This window comes from Amphibalanus amphitrite, unplaced genomic scaffold (assembly GCF_019059575.1).
Source record: "Amphibalanus amphitrite isolate SeventyFive unplaced genomic scaffold, NRLGWU_Aamphi_draft 000365F_arrow, whole genome shotgun sequence".
NCBI classification, from domain to species: Eukaryota; Metazoa; Arthropoda; class Thecostraca; order Balanomorpha; family Balanidae; genus Amphibalanus; species Amphibalanus amphitrite.
This window is the reverse complement of record NW_024881859.1, coordinates 327,655-351,585: the sequence shown is the minus strand read 5'-3', so window position 1 is coordinate 351,585 and position 23,931 is coordinate 327,655. Positions and strand designations below refer to the sequence as shown.

The window sequence follows — 23,931 nt, the reverse complement described above, 5'->3', positions numbered from 1 at the left end:
TGGACCCATGATGACGCTGCAGCAATACAGCCGTGCCTCCGTTATCGTTTCATGCTATATCACAATAAAAGAGGCTTTAATTTTTCCAACACACCCATAAAAAAATCAAAGAGTGCCGCAAGTTTCCCAAATTTCCCTGTGAGCCTGCTTGGTAACAGGGGAGATGCCACCCCGTTTCCCCCGTGCTTCGCCTGTCACCATACTGGGGACGGCCGGGGCTGATCTGACGTGTCGGTCGGGTCAGGCCGTCAAGGCCGGCCTATTGTGTGCGAATGGGAGACACTCGGAGACTGACAGAGCAGGGAAACAGGTTTGAGCGACGTCACAGCAGCTTTGACGCGTGTCAGGACGCAGGGCACATGGAACTGGGGAAAGCAAACTTTTTATTGATCTAGATATAGCGGTACGTATGTCGTTTTTTCCCTTTTCAGATTAAACGTCATCACTCATATTCTATGTTCCTCTGAGTCTTTGCATCGACCGACCAAACACACGCTAGAAAAATGTTTTTTTTTTTCGCATTCCACAGTGAATCGATACAGGATCGTATACCTATTGTCGTGCGCCTAATCTTTCACCCACATTTTGTCCCTTTTCAGAAATTCCTTACACATATCCCGTTCTTGACCACCCAACTTGTGCCAGTCACCCCACCAGACAGCTGGTAAGGGCAACTCCAGCAAGACCATACCCCTCCGGAGAACCTAATCGCTTGTGCAGCCGGATGGCCTATGCGGATGCGGGCCATGTCTGTCCCACGGGGCGGGCTCAGCTGCGGCAGCGAACACCACAGCCAGGGTGGTCGCATCAGCTCAGCACAACGTCTCTCGTTATTCTTTATATCCCAAGATATCCCAACCCAAGTGACCCAGACATTATCCGAAAAGATCGCCAGGACCTAATCAAATAGAACGAAAAAAGAAAGCAGTAGGTATATAGTTCTTGCAAGTGTCGTGTCTGTGCATCTTTCTCATCCGCGTGTGATTGGTGCGGCCTTGTAATCCTACAAATGTTCTTGTTGTTGTGACAGAGTAATAGTTATATAACTAACCAGACTCTTTAAGTTCAAAACGAGCAATAAAAGAAAAACGGTATGAAATGAATTTGCCATAGAAATGTTATTAGCCCAACAAACTTCTCAATATCAAAATACCTCAATGAATAATCTACCCAAAAAGTGCAACTTCCAGCACCACCAATGATTTTACTGCTCGCACAGGGCAGTCCGTGTTTGCGCAATGCGCACCCATGTTTTATAAGACGAACAAAGACGCTCTCTCATTCCTCCCACCCACCCCTCCCCGCGGCGGCAGGTCACCCCTCATTCCTCTGTGCCCCGGGGCACTGCGCCACGGTCGCTCCTCAGTCGGTCGCTGGTCGCTGGTCGCCGGTCGCTGGTCGGTCGTGGGTCGGTTCGGTCGGCGCAGTCGCTCCGTTCTCCAGCGGACAGTCAGAGTCGGCTGATACAGCAGCGTGAGACGGTGTCCTCGGTCGGAAGACATCGCACGTCAGTGGGTGTCACTGGACGTCAGTGTACGTCACAGCACGTCATCACTCGCCATCAGTCGTCATCGTTCATTGAGAGTGAATGACGCCGTGTCTTCTGAGGTGACCGGTCGCAGGTGAAGGTGACAGCTATGGCAAGCAGCGCCCGACGAAAGGTCGGTATGGCGGGACTGCACTCGACCGTCTTCTCGGCGGGACAGTCAGGTGGGTGAATGGGATGTGGGATGAAGGGGGACAAAGGGGGACAGACAGGTGGGTGAATGAGATGTGGGACAGACAGGTGGGTGAGGTTGGACAGACAGTTATCTGTGGTGGAACAGACAGGTGGGTGATTGGGATGTGGGACAGTCGGGTGGGATGGGGTGAGCTGGGACAGTCGGGTGGGATGGGGGTGAGCTGGGGCAGTCGGGTGGGATGGGGTGAGCTGGGACAGTCGGGTGGGATGGGGTGAGCTGGGACAGTCGGGTGGGATGGGGTGAGCTGGGACAGTCGGGTGGGATGGGGTGAGCTGGGGCAGTCGGGTGGGATGGGGTGAGCTGGGACAGTCGGGTGGGATGGGGTGAGCTGGGACAGTCGGGTGGGATGGGGGTGAGCTGGGGCAGTCGGGTGGGATGGGGTGAGCTGGGGCAGTCGGGTGGGATGGGGGTGAGCTGGGACAGTCGGGTGGGATTGGGGTGAGCTGGGACAGTCGGGTGGGATGGGGATGAGCTGGGACAGCCGGGTGGGATGGGGTGAGCTGGGGCATACAGGCGGATGAACGGGTGGTGTGGGAGTGGGACCGACAGGCCAGTGTGGGTGTATGGGCGGGGGCGGGACAGACAGGTGCGTGAAGTGGGATTTGGGACATTGGGGTGAGGTGGGGCGTGGGGGCAGACAGGTTTTATTCGTTTTATTATAAACCACCATTTCCATTGAATTAAACGCACTAAGAATAAGTGACATCAACGACAGGCGATAGCTATTGCCCCGTTAGGGCTCGTTCCAATTCAAATGTCTTTCTTTGAATTTAAGCTTTCGGATATCTTTCCATGACAGGGAAATGCATCATCAGTAACCGATGGTGCCCTTTCCATTTGCGAATGAAGCACAATGAGCAGTTCCATTTGTTAGCTACTGAAGACAAATGCCAGTACAAGCAAGGCTGCCATACTAAGACGCTCGATTTGTGATCACGGTAAAACAGTTTTGAATGTGTCTTTTAGACAGGGCTGCCAGCGTAGCTCACTGGTTATCAGATTTTTACAACGTATTTATGTGGTCGAAGCGGGGGTAGGTTAAAGCTAAACTCAGTCCAGGACAGAATCAGGAGATTAATTAACGCTATGCTGAAGATAATCAGATAGTTAAGACCAAACATTACTACTTACGTCATACCTGCACTTTTAATTAAGTTAAGACCGACTAGTCAATTTCAAGTACTTTGTTATCTTATACGTATATCGAAGCAGCTCAATCGTTGGATTCACCTCCAAAACATCTTAACGTTTATTTTTCCCTTGAAAGTTTGCTCTGACGCAATGAATACCTATATTACAAGACTACTTCCTATTCTTAGAAGCCGGCATTCGCATACATGTTCAGTATTTACATCCATACTAATGATAGCTGCACCTACGCCTTGCGTATATTTAGTTACGTTTATATATGATGCTGTTATGCTGTCATAAACATATATGATATCATGCTGCTCAGACACTCACTGGGCGCAAGTACAGTACATAGATAACATTTATATGAATTAAGCAGATTCCACCCGCAAAGCGACTCAGAATTCCAACTGTTGTCACTTCCAAGTTTCGACAGCCCAATGTTATCAACTTCTGCGTTAATCAACTAATTGCGCTCAGAGTCTACGAGCTAACGTTGCCTCTGTATCTGACTACATCCGTCTACCCAACAATTCGTGAACACCGCAACACCGAGAGAGTGTCATCGATTCAGTTTGGCGACATTTTACCCACAGGTACTGTGATTAAGTCGATTGCCGGCCTGGGGTTCCACTTTTCGATCCGCATCTCATCACCAGGAAGGTCGCGGTATCGGCGCGACCTTCCTGGAAATCGTCCCGAGCAGTGAATGGATCCGACCGTTCTGCCGAGCTCAGCTCCTGAAGCGCATTCACTGACAGGAGCGAGGTGTCGAACTGAAAGCCCCGCGCTGGTGCACTGTAAAAAAAGTTTAGCATTTGGGGTACTAACGGCTGCTATTCGTAGCACCTTTTAGCGTCAAAAAAACCCTACGACGTATTTACAAAGAAGCATGGTGCTAATACTGTGCTAATGATAGCTATCATTCCCATCAAATATTATAAGTTTAGATCACCTCTTCTTCTACTGAGCTTAACGTCTACTTCTGCTAGTACCCAGTCCATCAGTGAGTGCTCTTTCAAGCTGGATTTCTAATTAGAACCATTTTAAGTGTTTTAGAAGTTGGTAATGCTGAATATGGTGCTTACGTTAGTATCACAATAGAACCGGACATGCTTACAGAGGAAACAAATTTGAAATTGGCGCCAAAGAAAGTAGCTAAGCCCTGCTTTACGAATCTCTGGGAGTCTTATCACCAGCCCTTTAGCACGTTTTGACGGCGCAGAGCGATATGCGCATGCGCGTGCCAGCTGTTTCCGGCCACGTGTTGCGCCATTTTAGTGGAGTCCGTTGGTCGTGGTGGGAGTGTGTGCACGTGCTCCGGTATATGAAGTGAAATGAAGTGAAGTGAAGTGCTCCGGGCACATGCCACCGAGTGATAGCTCTGGAATGATAGCTTAAATCAGCTATTATCGGTGGAATCCGTCGTGCGTGGCATGGGAGTGCGTGCCCCTGCTCCGGGAGGCAGTGAGGTGGAGGGAAGTGCAGTGCAGCAGTGCAGTGAAGTGAAGTGAAGTGCTCCGGGGCCGGGTGGTACATGAGCATTTGCCACCGACACATGCCACCGACACCGACGTTGATCGACTTTGGTGAGTCTGACACGTTGTATCTTTTGACATTATCTTATATTGTTTAAGTGCTTCATATTCCGACTTTGGCAAATCGCGCTTCTTGTTCTGAAGGAAAGTTGTGTTGTTTGCGAAAAAAGCTCCCAACAGAAAAAAAAAATCTTGGAACTGATCCAGTATTTTTTTTGCTCCAGGCATGGGGCCTGGTCAGTTCTTCCGTCGACTACCACTTACAATGGAGGACAACTACGACAACAACACGGGGTCTCCGGTTCCGTCTATCACTAAACGCCGTCTGGTCGTGGATGAGGTCGAACTTATGGCCATGAACGGAACGTCGGTTCAACGACCCCCCCCCCCCCGCCTCCCCCAGTCGATCTCGCGTTAATCGTCGGTCACTGCGAGTGTGCAGGTATATGAGCGACCTTTTGTTATTTCCCGTGCGTTTGTTTGTGTATATATTTACATTTGTTTTTCATGCAGATGATATGAAGTGTTAATAAATGTTCTATTATTATTTTTTAATTTTATAATGTGTTGGATGCTTGAAAGATGCACTTACACGGGAATATTGCAGAATGCAAAACACAATCATTGAGACTTGTAGTTATCACTTATCTAGGATATAACCTTTTTTGCACGTCTTTTCGGCCTTGGGGACCGCTCACGGGGAGGTTCAGAAATGTTATATAAGTCTTATATTGAGGTCTCTTGTTAAAAGGCCTCTCAAACGGTGATTGATCCTGAGCTTTCAGATTGCATTATGCATCGGTTGTGTCATGTGTGTAATTATGGATGACAGTGAAAGGCGTAAAGTGTCAATTAGTCTAAGATCCTGCATGCTTTCATCAGTTGCATAGTTGCCTATATTTGAAATCATATGCCCACATAATATACACACATGTACTTATTACCATCATGCTTGAACGAAAATAATCCCGGGAATAACGTACCATTCTATGATGAGTTCCAGCGCTTCTTCCTCATATGAGAACGAATCGCCCAAGAAGGCGCCTCTATGTGTAACAATAACCCCACACACGCTACGCAGACCGTCTGTTTGTTTTCGTCTTTTTGTTTACATCTATCTTGTTTTAGACGTGGGGAGCAATGTTCCAGGTAGTCCGTCTTCTCGGCAAACAAACAGAACGTGTGATGAGCCTCGGGGAAAGACACGTTTGCCATGCTCGAAATGAGAGCTGAAACGTATTGGAGTATAGGTTCTCTCCGAGAAAATACCACGCCTTATTGCGCTGGTGAGATGCAGCGTGAGTTGATTGGCTACGCAGCAGCCTTGTTCTAAACGTGTGTCTGATAGCTCTGAGGCTGCCAAATCTAGTTCACCTACATACTCAATTACTCATCAATGTAAAGCTGCATATTCTATGCCAATCATTATACGCTTGAACGTAAATGTACGAAGGTTGTTACTTGGTAATTAACAGTTTTAATGCCAAATTTCCTCATGTGTTAAAAGTGATAGTGTTTCCAGAGCATGCTCAACCTTGGAGTGACTTTTGAGTTCCTAATGGAATTCCTTGCTTTCGGCTTATTTCCTTGCGATGTGCTGAATCTTCATTTGGCTTCGTTTTATTTTCAGTGTCACTATTAGGATGCACCTCATTGGCGTTAGAAAATAAAGACTGACAGACTTTTAAATGATATTAGACGGAGCTGGAAGTGGATATTTTAAAAGAAAGTTGCGAGAGAAACTGCCAGAGCCAAGAACGTAAAACCTTACATTGCTAGTGCATGAAGAAAGACATACAAGAAATGTATGTACACATTTCTGGTTCGATAGCATTGGAAGTAAGGAATAACGAAGCTGCCAAGCGTTATTAGTTAGACGGCTTCAACACCAATTTGAATTCGAACATTTTTAGTTGTAGGTACACCAAGTATGACCAACTTCTATTCTGTTTATTTTCAGGACTGCTTCTGTGCTTTTTCAGTTAAGGGTTTCACATCAAAGCTCCAAGTCGTTACTGTTCGTTTCCAATCGATCAGGTCCTTAGTTAGATGTAATTGTGCCCACGCAGCCTCTCATGGCTCTGCCATTTAAGCCCCGGGTTCGGGGCTTAACCCAGGAACGCCCAACTGGACATTTTTGTCCAACCGTGTCTCTCTGCAGTGCAGGGGACCCACAGCGTGCGACAGTGGAGCCATCTTTTAACAGCGGCCGGTACAAGTCGAGAAAGATCCAGCAAAACGTTTTAGAATGATTCCGAGCTTATCGGTCCAGTTTTGAGCGACACGTCGAGCATCCAAGTCGCTCGCTGGATTTAGACCCCAAATCGCGATGACGTCACATGACGAAAGGTAAGATGTCATGGCACTGGAGTATTAGCCAGGTAAATTATCAGTGTATTCATGTTTGGGAGACTTTGTCCCATGTTTTGATGCACTAGCTTGTTCTCCCAGTTGCGTTGCATGATCATTAGAAAAGAAATTGCAAAAAATGGACAAAATTGTCCACGTGGGCATTGCTGTGTACAAAATAGAGCTGGCTTGCACAAATGCTTATTTGGTATTATCTGTTACAGCACTTTCAATGGCTCCATTCCTGTTTCAGACACAAGACAGAGACACTGAATGATGTCCTTGACATGGTTGAAGAAGATGCCAGCGGAGATGAAGTGGACGTCATCCTCATCCCTCCAGAAGGTGACGTATCTGACGGCTACTCCGGACCGGAGGACGAAGGCGAGGGCGACCCCGACCATCTTTCTGCCCCCATCCTGAAGTCTGAAGCTGAACTTCAGCGTCGCAGGAGTTCAAGGACTGAGACCACTCACCAGCCTACCGCGCGACGTCATCAAGCTCATCACACTGTGACGTGGATGAAGCCAGCGCCTTCATCGGGAAAGCCTACCAGGCTTTTCCCTGAGGCTAACTTCAGCCAGTTCTCGGGGTTGAGTCCAAACGAACTGGTAACACTCTTCCTTGGTGAGGAGATCTTCGACCTCACTATCAAGGAGAGCAGCCTCTATGCTCTTCGAAACGGACGCCAAGATCCACAGCTGAGCAGGGAAGACATCGCCATCTTCATCGGCATCCTCGTCCTCACTAGCTACCTGACAGCAGTGAACACCAGGTTCTACTGGCAAGAGGCTGCGGACACTCACAATGAGCTCATATGTCAAGCCATGACGCGCAATCGCTTCGACACGATCAAGCGGAACCTCCACTTCTGCAGCGAGGAAGATCCTGCTGACCGCTACTGGAAGCTCCGTCCGCTCATCAAAATCCTGCAGGTCAAGTATATGGAGCATTTTGTTCCGCAGCAAGCTATCTCCCACGACGAGGCCATGATCGCCTACTTTGGGCGACACGGTCTGAAACAGGCGATCCGGAACAAACCGATCCGTTTCGGATTCAAGGCCTGGGCACAGAACACGCCAGACGGATATCTCCTGGCGTTCGACTTCTATCAAGGAAGGGGAGTCGCGGAGCACACTGACGACAACGTTCAGCTTGTTGGAAAGAGCGGCGCCACCGTGCTCGATCTGCTGGAGCACATGAAGCAGGAGTTCCGCGAGCTGCCCTTCCAGTTCTTCGTGGACAACTATTTCATGTCCATCCCCCTGATGCAGGAGATGACGAAGAGAGGATACGACGTGACAGGCACGATCCGGGAGAACCGCATCCCTGGCACGACTGGCCTCAGTGCGACGAAGGAGTTTAGGAAGAAGGAACGAGGCATGCACCAGGCTGTCACCAGTCGGGACGGGAACGTGATTCTCGTCAGGTGGCAAGACAATGCACCCGTCACTCTGGCCTCGACATGCTACGGCGATGTTCCCCCAGGCAAGGTGCGCCGTTACAGCCGTGTGCAGAAGCGACATGTGGAAGTTGACCGCCCTCATGTTGTCGGGAAGTACAACGAGACATGGGCGCCGCCACCGGGGGGGACGGGGGGGACGCGTCCCCCCCACTCTCAGAATGGAAGGGGGACGTCCCCCCCCAAACTCATTACGGAGCGAGCGAAGCGAGCGTAGTCTTTCGTAGGTTAACGGAAATTTCTGAGTATGCCGTGGTCACGCTTTTGCTAGGCTTATATCTCAGCAACCACTTGACCGATTTACACGCGGTAATTTTTGTAGGGTAGCACTAGATTCATTCCTTCTAAGTTCTAACGAGCATCGGACTATTCCCGATGCATGTGAGTGACCCCATATGCACGTGCCACGTGAAAAACGAAGAGGTGTCAGTTTTGTAACAATTTCAATATCTCGGCAACTACTGGGCCGATTGCGCTGAAAGTTGGCATGTAGGTAGGTATACCCACTAGGCAATGCATATCCGTGTGCCACAGTTGGGGTGCTGCTGCACGTGCGCACATGCAGGGGTCGATTCCAGATCTCGAGAACGGCTGAACCGATTGTGCTGAAATCTGATACATGGTTAGGGACCGGTTAGTAGGGTGCCGTGCAAAAGTCAGTTGGGACCCATTTTGCACGTGCGCACGTGCAGGGTGCCGCTTCCAGATCTCGAGAACGGCTTGGCCGATTGCGCTCAAATTTGGCACATCGTTAGGGACCGGTTAGAAGGATGCAGTGCACAAGTTAGTTGGAGGTATCCCCTCGCAATTTCGCACGTGCACGGCCCACCCCACCCTCTCGCTCGCTCCGGTGGTCGCCCCAAAAGGCGTTTTACTTATTGTTATCCCACTCGAAATTTGATTAGACCCTACGGTCAAATGAGACCATTTCAGAGCCGCAAGTATGAAAGAATTAGTGGGAGACTTTGGTCGGGGCAGCCACCCCAGTGAGCCACTTGGGATGAACCCGACCAATTGAACAGGCAGCCCAGCCCACTGGCACCCACTGCACCCGGCAAAGGACTATAGCTCCAGTGGAGCCATTCCCGCATGGGATAGAGTTGCCCGTCCAGCCCGGAGCAGGGGGTTGCGGCGTGGAGGAGAAGGATTTGACTGTCCTGAGGATGGAAGAGATGGAACGGCCGGTGCCGAATCTGAGAGGGTCCAGGAGGTTTAGATACTCAGTATATGGGGTGTGGGCATACATGCATTGGTCTGACCCCTGCCACCTCGGCCAACAAAATCTCCAGCTCTTATCCGACCTGTCATCGCGGAACTGCCGATTTTTGATATCGTGATCAACGTGTGTCGTATAACACGACTGGCCGAACACGGGCCTAATATATTTCGTCTAACCAGCCAAGAGCATGACTTTACACCAATCCGACCTCGAAGTCAAAATCCGAACATTTTCGAAGACTTCAACTCCGACTCTGGCCAAAACTGGCCAAAACAGTCAACTCCGACTGATTCCGGCTCCGACCCCACACTTCTGCAGTCGCGCTACACTAAATTTCCAGTTTCTAAGAAATAAGCTATACGGTTGACAGGACCACACAACTTTGAGGCGACTTAACTACTTGACTTGGTTTTCCTGACCTAAGGTTTTCTAGTATCAAGCTTGTTACACGGGCTGCAAAATTCGTGTTTTGGAGCAGTACTGCCTAATGTTTTTTTGTCAATTTTCGCGGCGCTTCGCGCCGGTTCGTACACAAACCGAAAAGAGATTTGTGACTATACAACGCCCCATCCCCCACGCGGGTATGCAATATGCATTACCTATGCAATATGCATTATCGATCATATTAGTGGCATACATCAGCAATTATACTGTGATAGAACACGTTACACGAGGCTTTGCGGTGTCAATCTGAATCGGACATCAGATGTGTATATAGGTAGGTACTCGGTGGGAATGCGGTCTATAGCCATTACTTTAAGGAAATACCTAACATGGGTGTCCATTTCCGCCAAGTCGGGGGTGCCCGAGCTCTCCAAATTCCCCGCCGGCTCGGCCGGCTTGGCTTTGGAGCCTCAACAGAACGCGCGGGTCAAGGTCACCGCTAGGGCGGCGGCGGATTTGCTGCGCCCGGGCACCCCCAACTCGGTAGAAATCGACACCTATGTACCTAAACTACTTCCCTCAAACCAGTTATTTTGCCACAGTTTTATGAGTTTTTAAACTTAAAATGGTCAGGAAATAATGAATATTTGCAAAAGGATTTTATATTTATTTTTACATCACTATTTTCCATCTTTCGTAGAGGCTACTTACCTATATTGCAGCGGAAGCTGATTACGCGTTGACCAAGCATAGTACGTTGTTTAAACCAGCTGAATGCTGATTGGCTAGCATTTTTCCGTAAGGGAATGGATTCCTCGGTAAGAGAATGACAAAGTGTAATCTATGGGAATGACTTCAGTCTTCAAACCTAAAATCGATACCGATATATTTGGCTAGGGTGATCGTTTGGCCATAAAAGCTCCTGATTTGTTCTCGTCTCAGCTCAAGCTACAAAACTATTACTTCAGTTCAAACCCCTATGTTAAAAGTGGCATATTTGCTTTAAACGTTGAATGCATCCGACCGAAAAAGCCACGGTAAGAATGTCTACTTTTGGGTTTTCAGTCGGTCAGTCCGTCCCCCCCAGTCAAAAATCCGTGGCGGCGCCCCTGCAACGAGATGATGGGCGGAACTGACAGGATGGATCAAAATGTCAACCACTGCAGGATCGCCGTCAAGGGCAAGAAGTGGTGGTGGCCGATCTTCACATGGCTTGTGGACACGGCAGTCCACAACGCCTGGCGTCTTTACTGCCGCGCTGGCGGCACGATGACTTATGTCCAGTTCCGTCGCGAGTACGCCTGCACCATCCTGCGACGATGGGCCAGGGGGAGCAAGCCCATGATGAACCGCAACCTTGCGGCTCCAGGATCCGAGGCCATCCGCTTCGACGGGATGGGACACATCATCATCAAGGCTCCGTCACGGGGGACCTGCCGGAATGAAGGCTGCACGGCGAAGGTGGGAACCAAGTGCGTGAAGTGTGCTGTGTTCCTGTGCGTCAACTGCTTCGCCGGCTTCCATGGCGTCGCCCAGTGAAAAGATGTTCAGGCTTCCACTGGTGGACGCCCGGCGATACCCCTGCCAAGCAGCGACAGTGCTGATGGCCCCAATTTGGGATGTCTCAGTTTGCTGCTTGATCTTAAATTCGTTGATTGATAATCTGGAGTGACTGGATGTCACCGGTGTGTTGACAACATGAGCATGGAGAGCAAGTTGACAAGGAGAGCATGTTGACACTCTGGTTGATTTTTTAGAAATACACTTGCTTTTTAGCTGAATGGAGTTTTTTTTTACAGAAAACTTAAGTGGTCTAGTGGTTTGATCTAATCTTCCGCAAAGCACCATTTTTGTACATGGTAATGCCCATCTGGACATTTATGTCCAGTGCTATATGTCAAAAACTGCAAAAGGTACAGTGATAATTTCTTCGGCTGTTTACAACACTAGTATAGGGGGGCAAACATGTGAATTTTCATTGGAATCGGAAAACTTTTTTTCTCTGGGCACTGGGGGGTTAAATGGCGTGATTCAGCGCACGCTACACTATACGCTATTATAGACGGTACGATCGGACGCTGTAAAAGCTCTCACAACGGATCGATTTCACAGCGCGTCTATCGCTATGTTCGCACGTTTTTTGTCAAGCAATGGAAAAAAACTGTGCCTTGACTGTGCCATTATGAATTCACAGCTACCTCGCCCCTGTTTCCGCTCTTGAATATTGCGTGGGTTAAAAACTTTTTGATATTTGCCTTGAATGTTTCCAATGCCTACATTGTCTCAACCCCCATTGGCTCAGGAAGCATGACCAAGCCCCCTTTCATAACCCATGGCTAGACCGATTAAAACAATAAAGTCCACCACGCCGATGGCAAAACACGTGTCCAACTGTGACTGCGTCTCTCTGTCTCAGCTCACACATCTCTCGGCACGCTTCATTTGTTAGTTCTTTCAGCGTTCAGCGTTATAAACCTTCCGCTGCAAACTCAGTTCTTTCCCGGCTGCCCGGTAAGCTGCGTAGCTATTCCAGTCGACAGGCGCTGCATCGAACAATGGCCTGCAACGCCGGCCGACGCACCCGGCAAGGCCCGTTTATAAATACGGCTCCCGTGTTTGGCGGATGGCGAGTCCCCAGAAGAGTGTTACTGAATCAGAAGGTGATGAGTGACAGGGGATCGAGAGAATCGAGATCGGGTGGCGCAGGATCACGCGGGGAGGTAAACTGGCGAGGAAATGTTCAGTGAAGTGTTACTTGATGTTTTTTTCTACGGACTGGGGTAGTGTAAGGAAGGACCGCCGTGAGCTGCAGGTATTGGCGAGGTTGACCAATGATGGGTGGTTTTACTTTACTGCCACCTGGTGGTCAGCTCCAGAACCCGGGCTGGCACAGGGCCGCCAGGGGTCGCGGCGCAGCAGGGGATAAACAGAACGGAAGTGGGAGTGGCACCGAACGACGAATGCCGCGAATTGTGCGGAAATCCAGTGAATCCAGCGAATCCCTAAACGGCAATCTCTGACTTCTTGATTGTGTTGCATGAAACCTTATATGCATTATGCATTTTAATTCATAATTTACTGGGATGATTAGGCATACCTAAATGCATAGTTAAAAATAAACGCCCATGAAACCACCGTTTATATTCACCCGAGCCATTAAGCGGAGAAGCATGGAGTTGGACGTTCCATATTCCTGCGTTTTTTGCAGTAGCAAGGTGCGGTGTGCATCGCCATAAATCCAGCTTACCTGTGGTCAGCTGAAAACTGACTTAACCCTCGCCGGACCTATTGGTTTTCTACATACGCGCCGGCAGGGGGGGGGGGGGGGCGGGTACGACACCCCTCGCCGTTTCGCCCCTAGTGGAGCTAGCGCGTCGCGGAAAAAACGAGCGTGTGCGCCGTTACGAGACGCAGAGATTGGTACCCGATTTTAAGGTTCTAGGTCAGCCGGTGACCTCTGAGGTCAGGTCAAGTGATCCAAGGTACGGTTCAGTTTTTGGTGAATAACTTCGCAAAAAACGGCCGCAGAGCGCCGATTTTGGCAGAATCGTGTTCGCCTCGCTCAGGCGCGTCGAATGATATACTTTTTGTTCGGGTCAGGTCAACATAGGGTGTTGACCTCAGGTCAAGGTCAGGTCAGTACCCCCATGTCACGAAGTTGGTCAAAAGAGGTCATGTCGCATATCACTCGATTCGGCAGGTCTTCCTGAGTCCATTGGTGGCTTTCTCGACTCGCTAGCTCAATTTGATCGGGAGCTATCGACGAAAAACTAATCTGACCTTGATGACGTCATAAATGACGTCACGCAAGGTCAATATTGCAAAAGTGACGCATCTAACCTTGCAAGGAGTGCATCAAATCACGATTCTGTGTGCTTGAGATAGTTGGAGATCGTTCCCGGTGCCAGAATAGCAGTTTTCATTTTTCCCCATTGACTTATAATGGTGAGGTCACGAAAATGACCTGACCTCATATGACCTTTAGGAAAAATCCGAGATATACAAGTTGTGAGACTCATAATGGATACTAGATCCTGCAAGTTTCATTTCCCTGTGACATCTCTTCTGGCATTGGGGGCGTTGCGAAGTTGCGACATCTGAAGACCGTGCAGAGGTTCACTTATGACGTCATAGGTCAGTGACCTGACCTGACACAAAAATGCGGTTGGTTTCAAAAGATGCGGCTTGAATCAAAGGTCAGGTATGCCAAGTTTCAGCTCTCTATCGCCAGCGTGTTCGGAGCTATCGCGAAAAAAACCTTAATGGGGGGCGGCACCCGCCCCCCCCCCCCCCTCGGCCGGCGAGGGTTAATCCTCATGCGAGCAATATGATGAGCTTATCCGTTCCTTGCTATAACAACTAAGTTCGGTATCTCAATTTTCATTTTCGATGACGTGTTGATTCCTTTAGACGTTGACATGGCCGACCTAAAGTGATACTGGTGGCTGGTCTCAGCATTAGTAAATATGCGAGTCGCGAGACCTCAGTCCTAGGTATATAAAGCGTTGCCAGCCTGCATATACAATATGTACATGATGTGGGATAGGAGGCACAGGTCTGAAACCTTCGACTGAGGTTAGATATTGACCCGAGGAATCGATTGCGACCATTATTTTGGCGATCAGACGAAGCCTTGGGGCACTTTTGACGCGCCCCGTCCTTTAAGGGACGATTAAGGGATGAGGGATAGGAGGCACAGGTCTGGAACCTTCGACTGAGGTTAGATATTGACCCGAGGAATCGATTGCGACCATTATTTTGGCGATCAGACGAAGCCTTGGGGCACTTTTGACGCGCCCCGTCCTTTAAGGGACGATTAAGGGATGAGGGATAGGAGGCACAGGTCTGGAACCTTCGACTGAGGTTAGATATTGACCCGAGGAATCGATTGCGACCATTATTTTGGCGATCAGACGAAGCCTTGGGGCACTTTTGACGCGCCCCGTCCTTTAAGGGTTGATTAAGGGATGAGGGATAGGAGGCACAGGTCTGGAACTCTCGACTGAGGTTAGATATTGACCCGAGGAATCGATTGCGACCATTATTTTGGCGATCAGACGAAGCCTTGGTGCACTTTTGACGCGCCCCGTCCTTTAAGGGACGATTAAGGGATGAGGGATAGGAGGCACAGGTCTGGAACCTTCGACTGAGGTTAGATATTGACCCGAGGAATCGATTGCGACCATTATTTTGGCGATCAGACGAAGCCTTGGGGCACTTTTGACGCGCCCCGTCCTTTAAGGGACGATTAAGGGATGAGGGATAGGAGGCACAGGTCTGGAACCTTCGACTGAGGTTAGATATTGACCCGAGGAATCGATTGCGACCATTATTTTGGCGATCAGACGAAGCCTTGGGGCACTTTTGACGCGCCCCGTCCTTTAAGGGACGATTAAGGGATGAAGAAAGGGAGCTAGGGCAAAATAAATGTCATATTCGTGTTCCCCGTCCCCCAATTGACCTGATGGCAGTTTTTGAAGCGATTCTGAATCCGACGCTGTATTCGTTGCTGTTGCTGACGCTAACTTCACGGACATCCTGCCGGTATGTCTGCGCGGTCCGACTGTGATAGATCTGCCACGTCCGCTCTGATGGTGCCTAATTGTAGGTACAGCGCGGCCGGGCGCCTCGTGACGAGCTGACCTGGTTCCGGGGCCTCGTGCCGCAGATAAACCTGCCGCCGCCGGAGGGGGACCGGTGCGGCTCCGCTTCAAGAGCATGCCAACCATGGTGGAGGATGAGGACGCAGAGGTCAGTCAGGTCAGTCAGCGCGAGCGTGCAGATGCTTCTCGTAACTTTGCAGCAATGAATAGTTTGAACTCTGGTGCTCTTGTGACGATTGCATGCATGACTATCTCAGTGCATTTTCGGTGCGTTTAAAATAATTTATTCCTTGTTAATATAAAATGAAACCAGTTGTCATCACCTACCAATCAATGACGCGTTGCTAGAAAAGTTTATTGAAATTTTATTTAGTGATTCTGTAACTTCCATCCTAATACTGCGAATAAGGTAATTGCTCGACTTCCAATCATGAAATATCCCAAAACAAGTTTGAACACCTGCTCCTTTCATCAATCTTACCGACGTCTGATGATTTACTGCGAGATTTACGTATGCAGATGGGCGAGGTACGGAATACCGCCTCGGGTGTCACTAAACTGTAAACATCGATCATCCTCGGCAACGCTAACAAACCGTTAGCTGATGGATACAAACCGTAGTGCGACATAAAAACTGATAACGACGCCGTAAAGATTAAAATTTGAGACTAAGCGTAAACTCACCTATCCACTAAAAGCTTGCAGTTGCCATTTTGCCTCCGGTCGGGCGGTGTACCTCATCTAACCTAGACCAGATCATGCCAAGCAGATCAAACCGCAGTCGCCGTTTTTGCGCCGCCGCTCGTCACGAGAGCGCCGCCACTTGCCGCCGAGCCCGCCATATATCTGACGCCGAACTTGCGCTCGAGTGCGATTGGTGTGTGATTTAGGGTGCGCGTAGAGCTCGGCGCCCAGTCAAGTATGATATATTGATGGTAACTGGACTAGATTATGTCAAAAGTGCTTGATTTGGTGCGTTTCACGGAACAAGATTCGCTGCCGTTTTCCTTACAATTCGCCGTAAAATGGGGCTAAATTTACTGCTCCTTAGAAGATATCAAAGATAGGCACTTAAACATGGGGAGGGGAAGAAGGTTTGGAAAATGCAGTTTCAGACTCACCATTTCAGGCTGCTCACACTTCACACTTCACAAGTCACAAGTTATATGCAACTTCTGTGCCCATCAGCCACGGGTTTTCATTGTTCTCCGAAGTTATTTATATGACAGCCGGCAATTACGGTCTCAGCTGTGTCGCTTAGATATCAGGCGAGAAAGGCGATGACTAATTGCCGATATTGGTATTGATTTTGTACTGCACGTTGCATATGTTGCCGTCAACACATGGTATTTCGTGTTGTAGATGATAGGTCCTTTCTAATTACCCGCCCTCTGTTCGGCAGGCCCACCAGCTACGGCCCTCACTGAGCGTGCCCGTCGACCCGGCCGACGAGGTCGCTGACCCGGCTCAGGTCATCACCGGCGACCCCGTCTCCGTGTTTCCCTCGCTGACAAAGCAGCTGATGGCAGACTTCAAGGCCAAGCCGGATGTGTGAGTACAGATATCGTGTGCACAAGGTATGTCTGCACTGTCCATTGCTGTGTCGTTACACGATATATCGTGTGGCAGCAATTTTTTTGTATGCTTCTCATCCAGATAATAACGAACAAAGAAGCGCCAAACAACCATGACACACAGAATCAATAGTTGGTGAATCTAGCGCTCCATAAGCATCCTCGCTCGACCATCACCGCTCCGCGAACGTCAATACTCAATACTGCAATAAGCTGATTCCGGGAGACAATAAGCGCGGTCAGACGAGGTCACTGTGCGGTCAGCGTGCGGTCAGAGCGCACTGCGGCGCCCTGGTGTCGGCAAGACGCACCCCGTCACCCAATCTGTACTCTGCACACACCGTGATGTGCTGTGCATACAGCGCTGTTATTAAGTTTACTGCACTTACAAGGTGTTTGGACCGGGAAATGTTTGGATAGAGAGATGTTATGAGCTGTGCAAATTAATTACAAAGTGACGTGATAATCAAGAAACTGGCCAAGTTAAAACATCCTTACCCTGAAAAACCTGTGGCACAATATCGGCCGTGAAATATTAAATGTGCAATTGATAACAAAGATAATTACAAAGATAGCAAAAAGTAACCAAATAAAAGTCTCATTAGTCGTGTGGGAAAACAAGTGTGTCCAAACGAGTGATGAGTATGTATCATCCCTACCTTATAACTATATCTGGAGCACACGATATGACATATTTATTTAGCTAAATCAGGATAAAGCTCAGGATATCATGTACGACACGCCAAATGTACCACATTTGACGTGAAACTGATGGATTATCTCACGACGGCTGGCCGTATCGCGTGTTGGCGGTTAGCGCTGCGGCTCGGCCCGAGGTGTTTATCCCTGATTACGGTGGGAAGTTCACACATACGGGCGAGTTGGTCGAACTGCAGTCCACTTCCCCACCGCTCACGTCTGTGAAGTGTAGCGCTGTTTATGATCCGCAGGTATTTTGTGCCGAGTTTATTTTAATCAACCTTGGTGAAATGCGGTAACATGGGAAGATGTAAACATAGCCGCCATGTGAAACTGTATAGATATTGTATTTAGGCACACAAACGTAGGCGTGATTGTACCCGGAAGTTTCGAGCTGATAAACGGGAAGCATGTTTGCGGAACTTAATTCTGAATTTACACTTTACATTTAGAACGAGCAGGCTGCCGATTCACATCATTATGCTTCGACGAGTCCAATGAGAACCTACATAGTTAAGCGATGGACATCTCATATGATTTACGAAGACAACCTTCCTTATATCATTCACAGCAGGAGAAGCTCTTACGAAACTCACCACTGATTTATCCTCCCATTCGTTCGTCTTGTGAATATACAATACCTATCCTTAAGCCCGCCGAGGTTCGGTTCGGCAAGATCACTCGGTTGCATGATTAACCCTCGCCGGACCTATTGGTTTTCTACATACGCGCCGGCCGAGGGGGGGGGGGGGCGGGTACGACCCCCCCTCGCCGTTTCGCCCCTGGTGGAGCTAGCGCGTCGCGGAAAAAACGAGCGTGTGCGCCGTTACGAGACGCAGAGATTGGTACCCGATTTTAAGGTCCTAGGTCAACCGGTGACCTCTGAGGTCAGGTCAAGTGCCCCAAGGTACGGTTCAGTTTTTGGTGAATAACTTCGCAAAAAACGGCCGCAGAGCGCTGATTTTGGCAGCATCGTGTTCGCCTCGCTCAGGCGCGTCGAATGATATACTTTTTGTCCGGGTCAGGTCAACTTGGGGTGTTGACCTCAGGTCAAGGTCAGGTCAGCACCCCCAGGTCACGAAGTTGGTCGAAAGAGGTCATGTCGCATATCATTCGATTCGGCAGGCCTTCCTGAGTCCATTGGTGGCTTTCCCGACTCGCTAGCTCAATTTGATCAAGAGTTATTGACGAAAAACTAATATGACCTTGATGACGTCATAAATGACGTCACGAAAGGTCAACATTGCAAAAGTGACGCATCTTACCTTGCAAGGAGTGCATCAAATCACGATTCTGTGTGCTTGAGATAGTTGGAGATCGTTCCCGGCGCCAGAATAGCAGTTTTCATTTTTCCCCATTGACTTATAATGGTGAGGTCACGAAAATGACCTGACCTCATATGACCTTTAGGAAAAATCCGACATATACAAGTTGTGGGACTCATAATGGATACTAGATCCTGCAAGTTTCATTTCCCTGTGACATCTCCTCTGGCAGTGAGGGCGTTGCGAAGTTGCGACATCTGAAGACCGTGCAGAGGTTCACTTGTGACGTCATAGGTCAGTGACCTGACCTGACCCAAAAATGCGGTTGGTGTCAAAAGATCCGGCTTAGATCACAGGTCAGGTATGCCAAGTTTCAGCTCTCTATCACCAGCGTGTTCGGAGCTATCGCGAAAAAACCCTATGGGGGGGGGGCGGCACCCGCCCCCCCCCCCCTCGGCCGGCGAGGGCTAATCAGACCACGCTGAATATGCTTGTGTATTGCATCAATCAAGTGATGTTTTTTAATGCATCAGTCTAGTTTGCTGCTAACCACGAAACATGAGTTGTGGTGTAATGAATCCAACTCCTGTTGTCGTGTTTTAATGATTGTCATGACAGGCGACAGCATATTTTGGTGCAAGTAACACGTCACAGGTATGCATATAATTCATCGGCCTGCATATTTCAGGGCATCGTCCTTTGCCCGTTGGCATCTTACCAATGTCCAATAGTCTCCATCGAAACCTTATTGTGAAGGTACCTACCGTTCTAAGGTCATTATTCGCTGTCGATTAACAGATGCTTATATTGAATCCCAGAAAATGCCGATTCGATAACTAGCCCACGATCAAACACAGCTTTTTGTGTGAAATACCAGCGGAGTCGTTAGCCGGTACTGTTCCTACCAATTGCTCGACTCAGTCGGTTACTTGGAACCGGCCTTGCTTGGAACAGTTTACATGTAGATCGCTGAGCTCAAAGCGAGCCTTTTTTGTGCGACCAGTGAGACTCATTGCCCAATTAGGTTGTTGACAGGTAATCTATCGGAAAGAAGAAGTCAGAGTTTGCTATACAAACCTCATTTGGCTGCGCTGCCTTACATAAATACAAATCCTATAGCGGATACGAGCATTCAGGCCTAATATAGCCGCAGTGACGAGAAGACCCAAAAGGATAGTTGGCACATCAGACGTTGGATGGCTTCAGAGACCCAGCGCGGTGACCTTTCCTTGAATAACATGACAGCTCAGCTGTATACGATAAGCATCCTAATATTTTGGCCCGGTCTTTTGGACTGGTTATCGTTCCTCTAGGTTTTCGCCAGTTTTCTCGATACAAAAAGTTTGCGGCGTGGAAGAATTCTCACGAGCGACAAATGACGTGCATAACACTGTCTGAAGCCAGTTGAACTGCAAGAGACGCGCTCCGCCGAGAAGTGCAGCCTCCACGTTTCCAGGTCATACGGGTCGACAGGTCACCTCGGGGCAGCTGGTCTGAGCAGCGCGGTTTTGCGGTGCGACTGTTGGCGCCAGTTTCGTAGTTGAGGTTTTCAGGTTCGTTCGCTTCCCGGTCGGCACTTTGCCAGCTGGGCCAATCAGTTTCAATGTTTTGCTTCGCTTCCGGATGAATACAGAGACAATAAACAGCGAAATAGATCTGAGCTTTGAACACAAATATGAATCATTTTAAATTACCACTGAAACGCTGAAGCTCTATAACATCCGCCATCGATGATAGGTCAAACAGGTCGGTCTAAGAAAATCACTCATAGATTAAGGGACAAGTAATTTTCAGGTAACGTCAAACTATTATCTGTTAAGTGGTGCGCAGGGTGACTCCAAAAGGGCCACAGCAGTTGATAACTCAAGTCTCAGGTAGCCTTGGCTGGTCAAGCTGCTTAGGCTAGGTCACTGATCTTCCCAATGTATCAGGTCATACTGGGTCAGGCTGAGGCTCAGTTCAGGCGAGGTCCATTTGAGTCAGTCTAGCCCTGTCGATCAGCTCCAGCCAAGTGACACTTCAGGTCAACCCTGTTCAGTCGGGTCAGCCAAGCTCACATCAGCCCCACTGCAGGCCCGCCAACACTTGGGGTCACGGAGTTCTCTCAGCGCTCACGAGGTCACGGGGTGGGATGGGTCGGTTGGCACGCCGTATTCCGCTTTACTGCCGGCACGCCTCGTGTCGGCCGACCTGTCTGACGCCCACGCGACCGGCGCGAACCACGCGATCTACGCGGCCCACACGACCAGACAGGGGTAGGATGGAGTGACGCAGTCCACCACGGCCAGTGCAGCGGCTGGGAGTGTCTGATGAAGCCTGTGAAGCTTACTCTGTGTTCACTTGCCCCCGTAGTGTGTTTGTCAGGTTTCTGGTCGACATTTCTGGCGTCTGCTGGCCTCCGATGCATCCACTCATCCTTTTGTGAATCCGCTGAGCCTTCTGGCTTTTCTGCGGGGGCTTTGCTGTGACTTGGGTTCTTATCGTTCCATATTACTTTATTATTTTTGCTGACACCCTTGATGCGCCCACTAACCCATACACTCTTTTAATGTTACCGGCAACATATGTTTTGTATTTGTAAGCCTCTCGTTTGTCTGTCGTCTGGCTGTCAGCCTTCTCATGTGTCCCATCTGTTCGCTGACCTCAGCTGAGGCCTGCGCTGGCCGACCGGCAGTGAGAGCAGAGGTCGCCGCTCGGTATACGTGACCGTCACTGACGAACGGACCCCACCTGCGGTCCAGCTCAGTGCCGCATTAGCCGCGTCTCAACTCAAGTGCTCACCGCGGGTGTTCCCTCTCCTGTGAGCAGTCTGGGTATTAGCGACCATAAATTACCTGCGGCCCGCACCAGTGTCGGATTACCACGAGGTGCTAATCCGCCGACAGGGCCTCATTATGGACCAGGGGTGTCCCGTGGTGCGGCCACCTCATCTCTCCATAACCGGCACTAATCCGGTGACTGGCTCCGCTCCGGAGTCGCCAGCGGAGACCGCAGTGCAGTGTTCGGTTACTCGCCTTCTCTGCGCCGGCGAGTGAGACATTCACCCTGTCTGAGAGCCCGCCGAGCTCCCGCCGAGCGGTCGACGCGCTCACACCTTCTCTGACACGCGCCTCGCCGACCCCCGCTGTGCCAGTCGAGGTTCGCCACTCCCACCGTACCGGCTCGCCAAAGTGTCGTGAGAGCTCTCAGCTCGCAGGCTCGCGGGCGCAGGCCGCAGCTCAGCCGGCCGGGAGTTTCAGTTGTCTGCCGCGTGGCGGCGCTAGCTGCACCTCCCACCTGAGCGGGGGGCGGGGTGCACGGGGGCGGGCCACGCGAGGCCCGTGCGGCAGACTGGCGTGTCGACGGCGGTGGGAAGCCATGCGGGCTCCGCTCGACGGCCCAGTGAGCGAGGTGCGGTGTGGCCACAGTGAGAGGGGTGAGCAGGTGATGGGTTAGACGGTGAGCTCGGCGAGTCAGAAGCAGTGAGACCGGTGCCGGAGTGGCTGCGAGCTTTGAGAAGTGTGAGGTCAACCGTGAACAGTGTGTGTGAGGTCAATTGTGGTGCGCTGTGATACTGAAGAAGGCAGTAGCGTGCTGGCTATTAGGAGATACAGCGGGTCAGCCTGACAGTGATCGAGGTATAGTGACTGTGGTCTATGCATCAGTGCCAACCGTGATGACGGCTGTCAGCAGAGCAGTAAGAATATCTGCAGTCTGAGTAGAGTCTGACAGAGCTTCAACCGCTTATCGCCGTTTTAGTAACTCACCAATAGCGCCATCAAACCATTTGTCAATCAGCTTTCGGCGATAAATCATCAACCAAGCCGAAAGTCACCGCGGACAGTCCAGCGTGAGCCGAAACTCTCCCAGGACACCGATCACCCCGTCCCCGAGGGAAGTCACTGACAGGTCACGGACAACTACCAGTGACCGCTGCAGCGGCCGCGATGCGCCGCTCCATCTCGGAGGTGTGGCCGGTGGGTCTGTCCGGCCCGGTACCGCCGCGCTCCTCCTCTTTGCGTCGCTCTCTCTCGGAGGTCGCCGAATGTGTGACCCCGTGCGGTGATGATACCGACGCGCCGACCTCCCTCCTGCCGGGAGGAGGTGATGACGGCGATGACGCCCGTGACCTGGTGAGACTGACGGCGGCATCGGATGGCCCCAGTGCGACAGAGGCGGCGGAGAAGCTGGTGCACCTGTACCAGGTGGTGGAGAGGGTGACCAACAAGTGTTACGTCTCCGACAGGTATGGGCCGGGACGGGATGACAGCGGCGATGGAATGCGCACACGGTTAATGGCGGTGACTCCGAGTCAGCTAATGGATGGCTAATTTCTTTAACAGCCATATCATTACCGGTAATAGATAGTTGCTTGAGCGTATGAACGTTTACCTAAACTTAGCGCAATTATAGACATTTCGGTGATCAGTTAACCCTTTTCCTGGCAGGGGGGGCCTCAGGAGCCCCCCCTGAGGTTTTTTGGTTATTTCTCCCAAACGCGTTGAGCTAGGAAGCTCAAATTTTCTGACTTTTCCTAAAAGGCTTCTACGCAACATGTCTGAAAATTTTGAGTTGATCTGACCTCAGGTCAGGTCACCAGAGGCGGTTTGGTGACCCTACCTCAGAAAAGTTTGCAATCACGCCGGAGCTAGAGTTTTTGACCGATCAATTTCTTCTCTTCAGGCTTTAGTTAGGGTACCAGTATGTGCAATTTGTATATCTCGGAATTTTGATATGGGTGACCTAAGGTCAGGTCAGTTTCGCGACCTCCCCATTATAAGTCAATGGGGGAAAAATCAACTCCCTGTTTTTACCACTAAAACGGGTCGGAATGGCCCCATATACCATACATGACTTCATATACGATCAACCTTCACTACCTTGAGGTCTGTTTTGCTGTTGGGCAGCTGTGAGGTCATGTGACGTCATCAAAGGTCACCAAAGGTTTTTGGCCAATAACTCCGTACAGGAACAAGATACAGACGC

At 50.1% G+C, this 23,931-nt stretch overlaps 1 protein-coding gene across 6 annotated transcripts in view; it reads left to right on the top strand.

The window, feature by feature from the left end:
• Positions 1-1,339: 1,339 nt before the first annotated feature.
• The window catches only part of LOC122389620 (inositol 1,4,5-triphosphate receptor associated 1-like), a 73,895-nt gene continuing 51,303 nt past the window's right edge, over positions 1,340-23,931 (top strand). For 2 of the 6 annotated variants that reach the window (XM_043381813.1, XM_043381812.1), the window contains exons 1-3: positions 1,340-1,710; positions 15,494-15,585; positions 16,831-16,979. In XM_043381813.1, the coding sequence (XP_043237748.1) occupies positions 1,638-1,710; positions 15,494-15,585; positions 16,831-16,979 (314 nt within the window). In that variant the 5' untranslated portion in view covers positions 1,340-1,637. Of the gene's footprint in view, positions 1,711-15,493; positions 15,586-16,830; positions 16,980-22,290; positions 23,192-23,931 lie in introns of those variants that run through there. The other 4 variants (XM_043381815.1, XM_043381814.1, XM_043381811.1 and 1 more) reach the window with 3 other exon arrangements.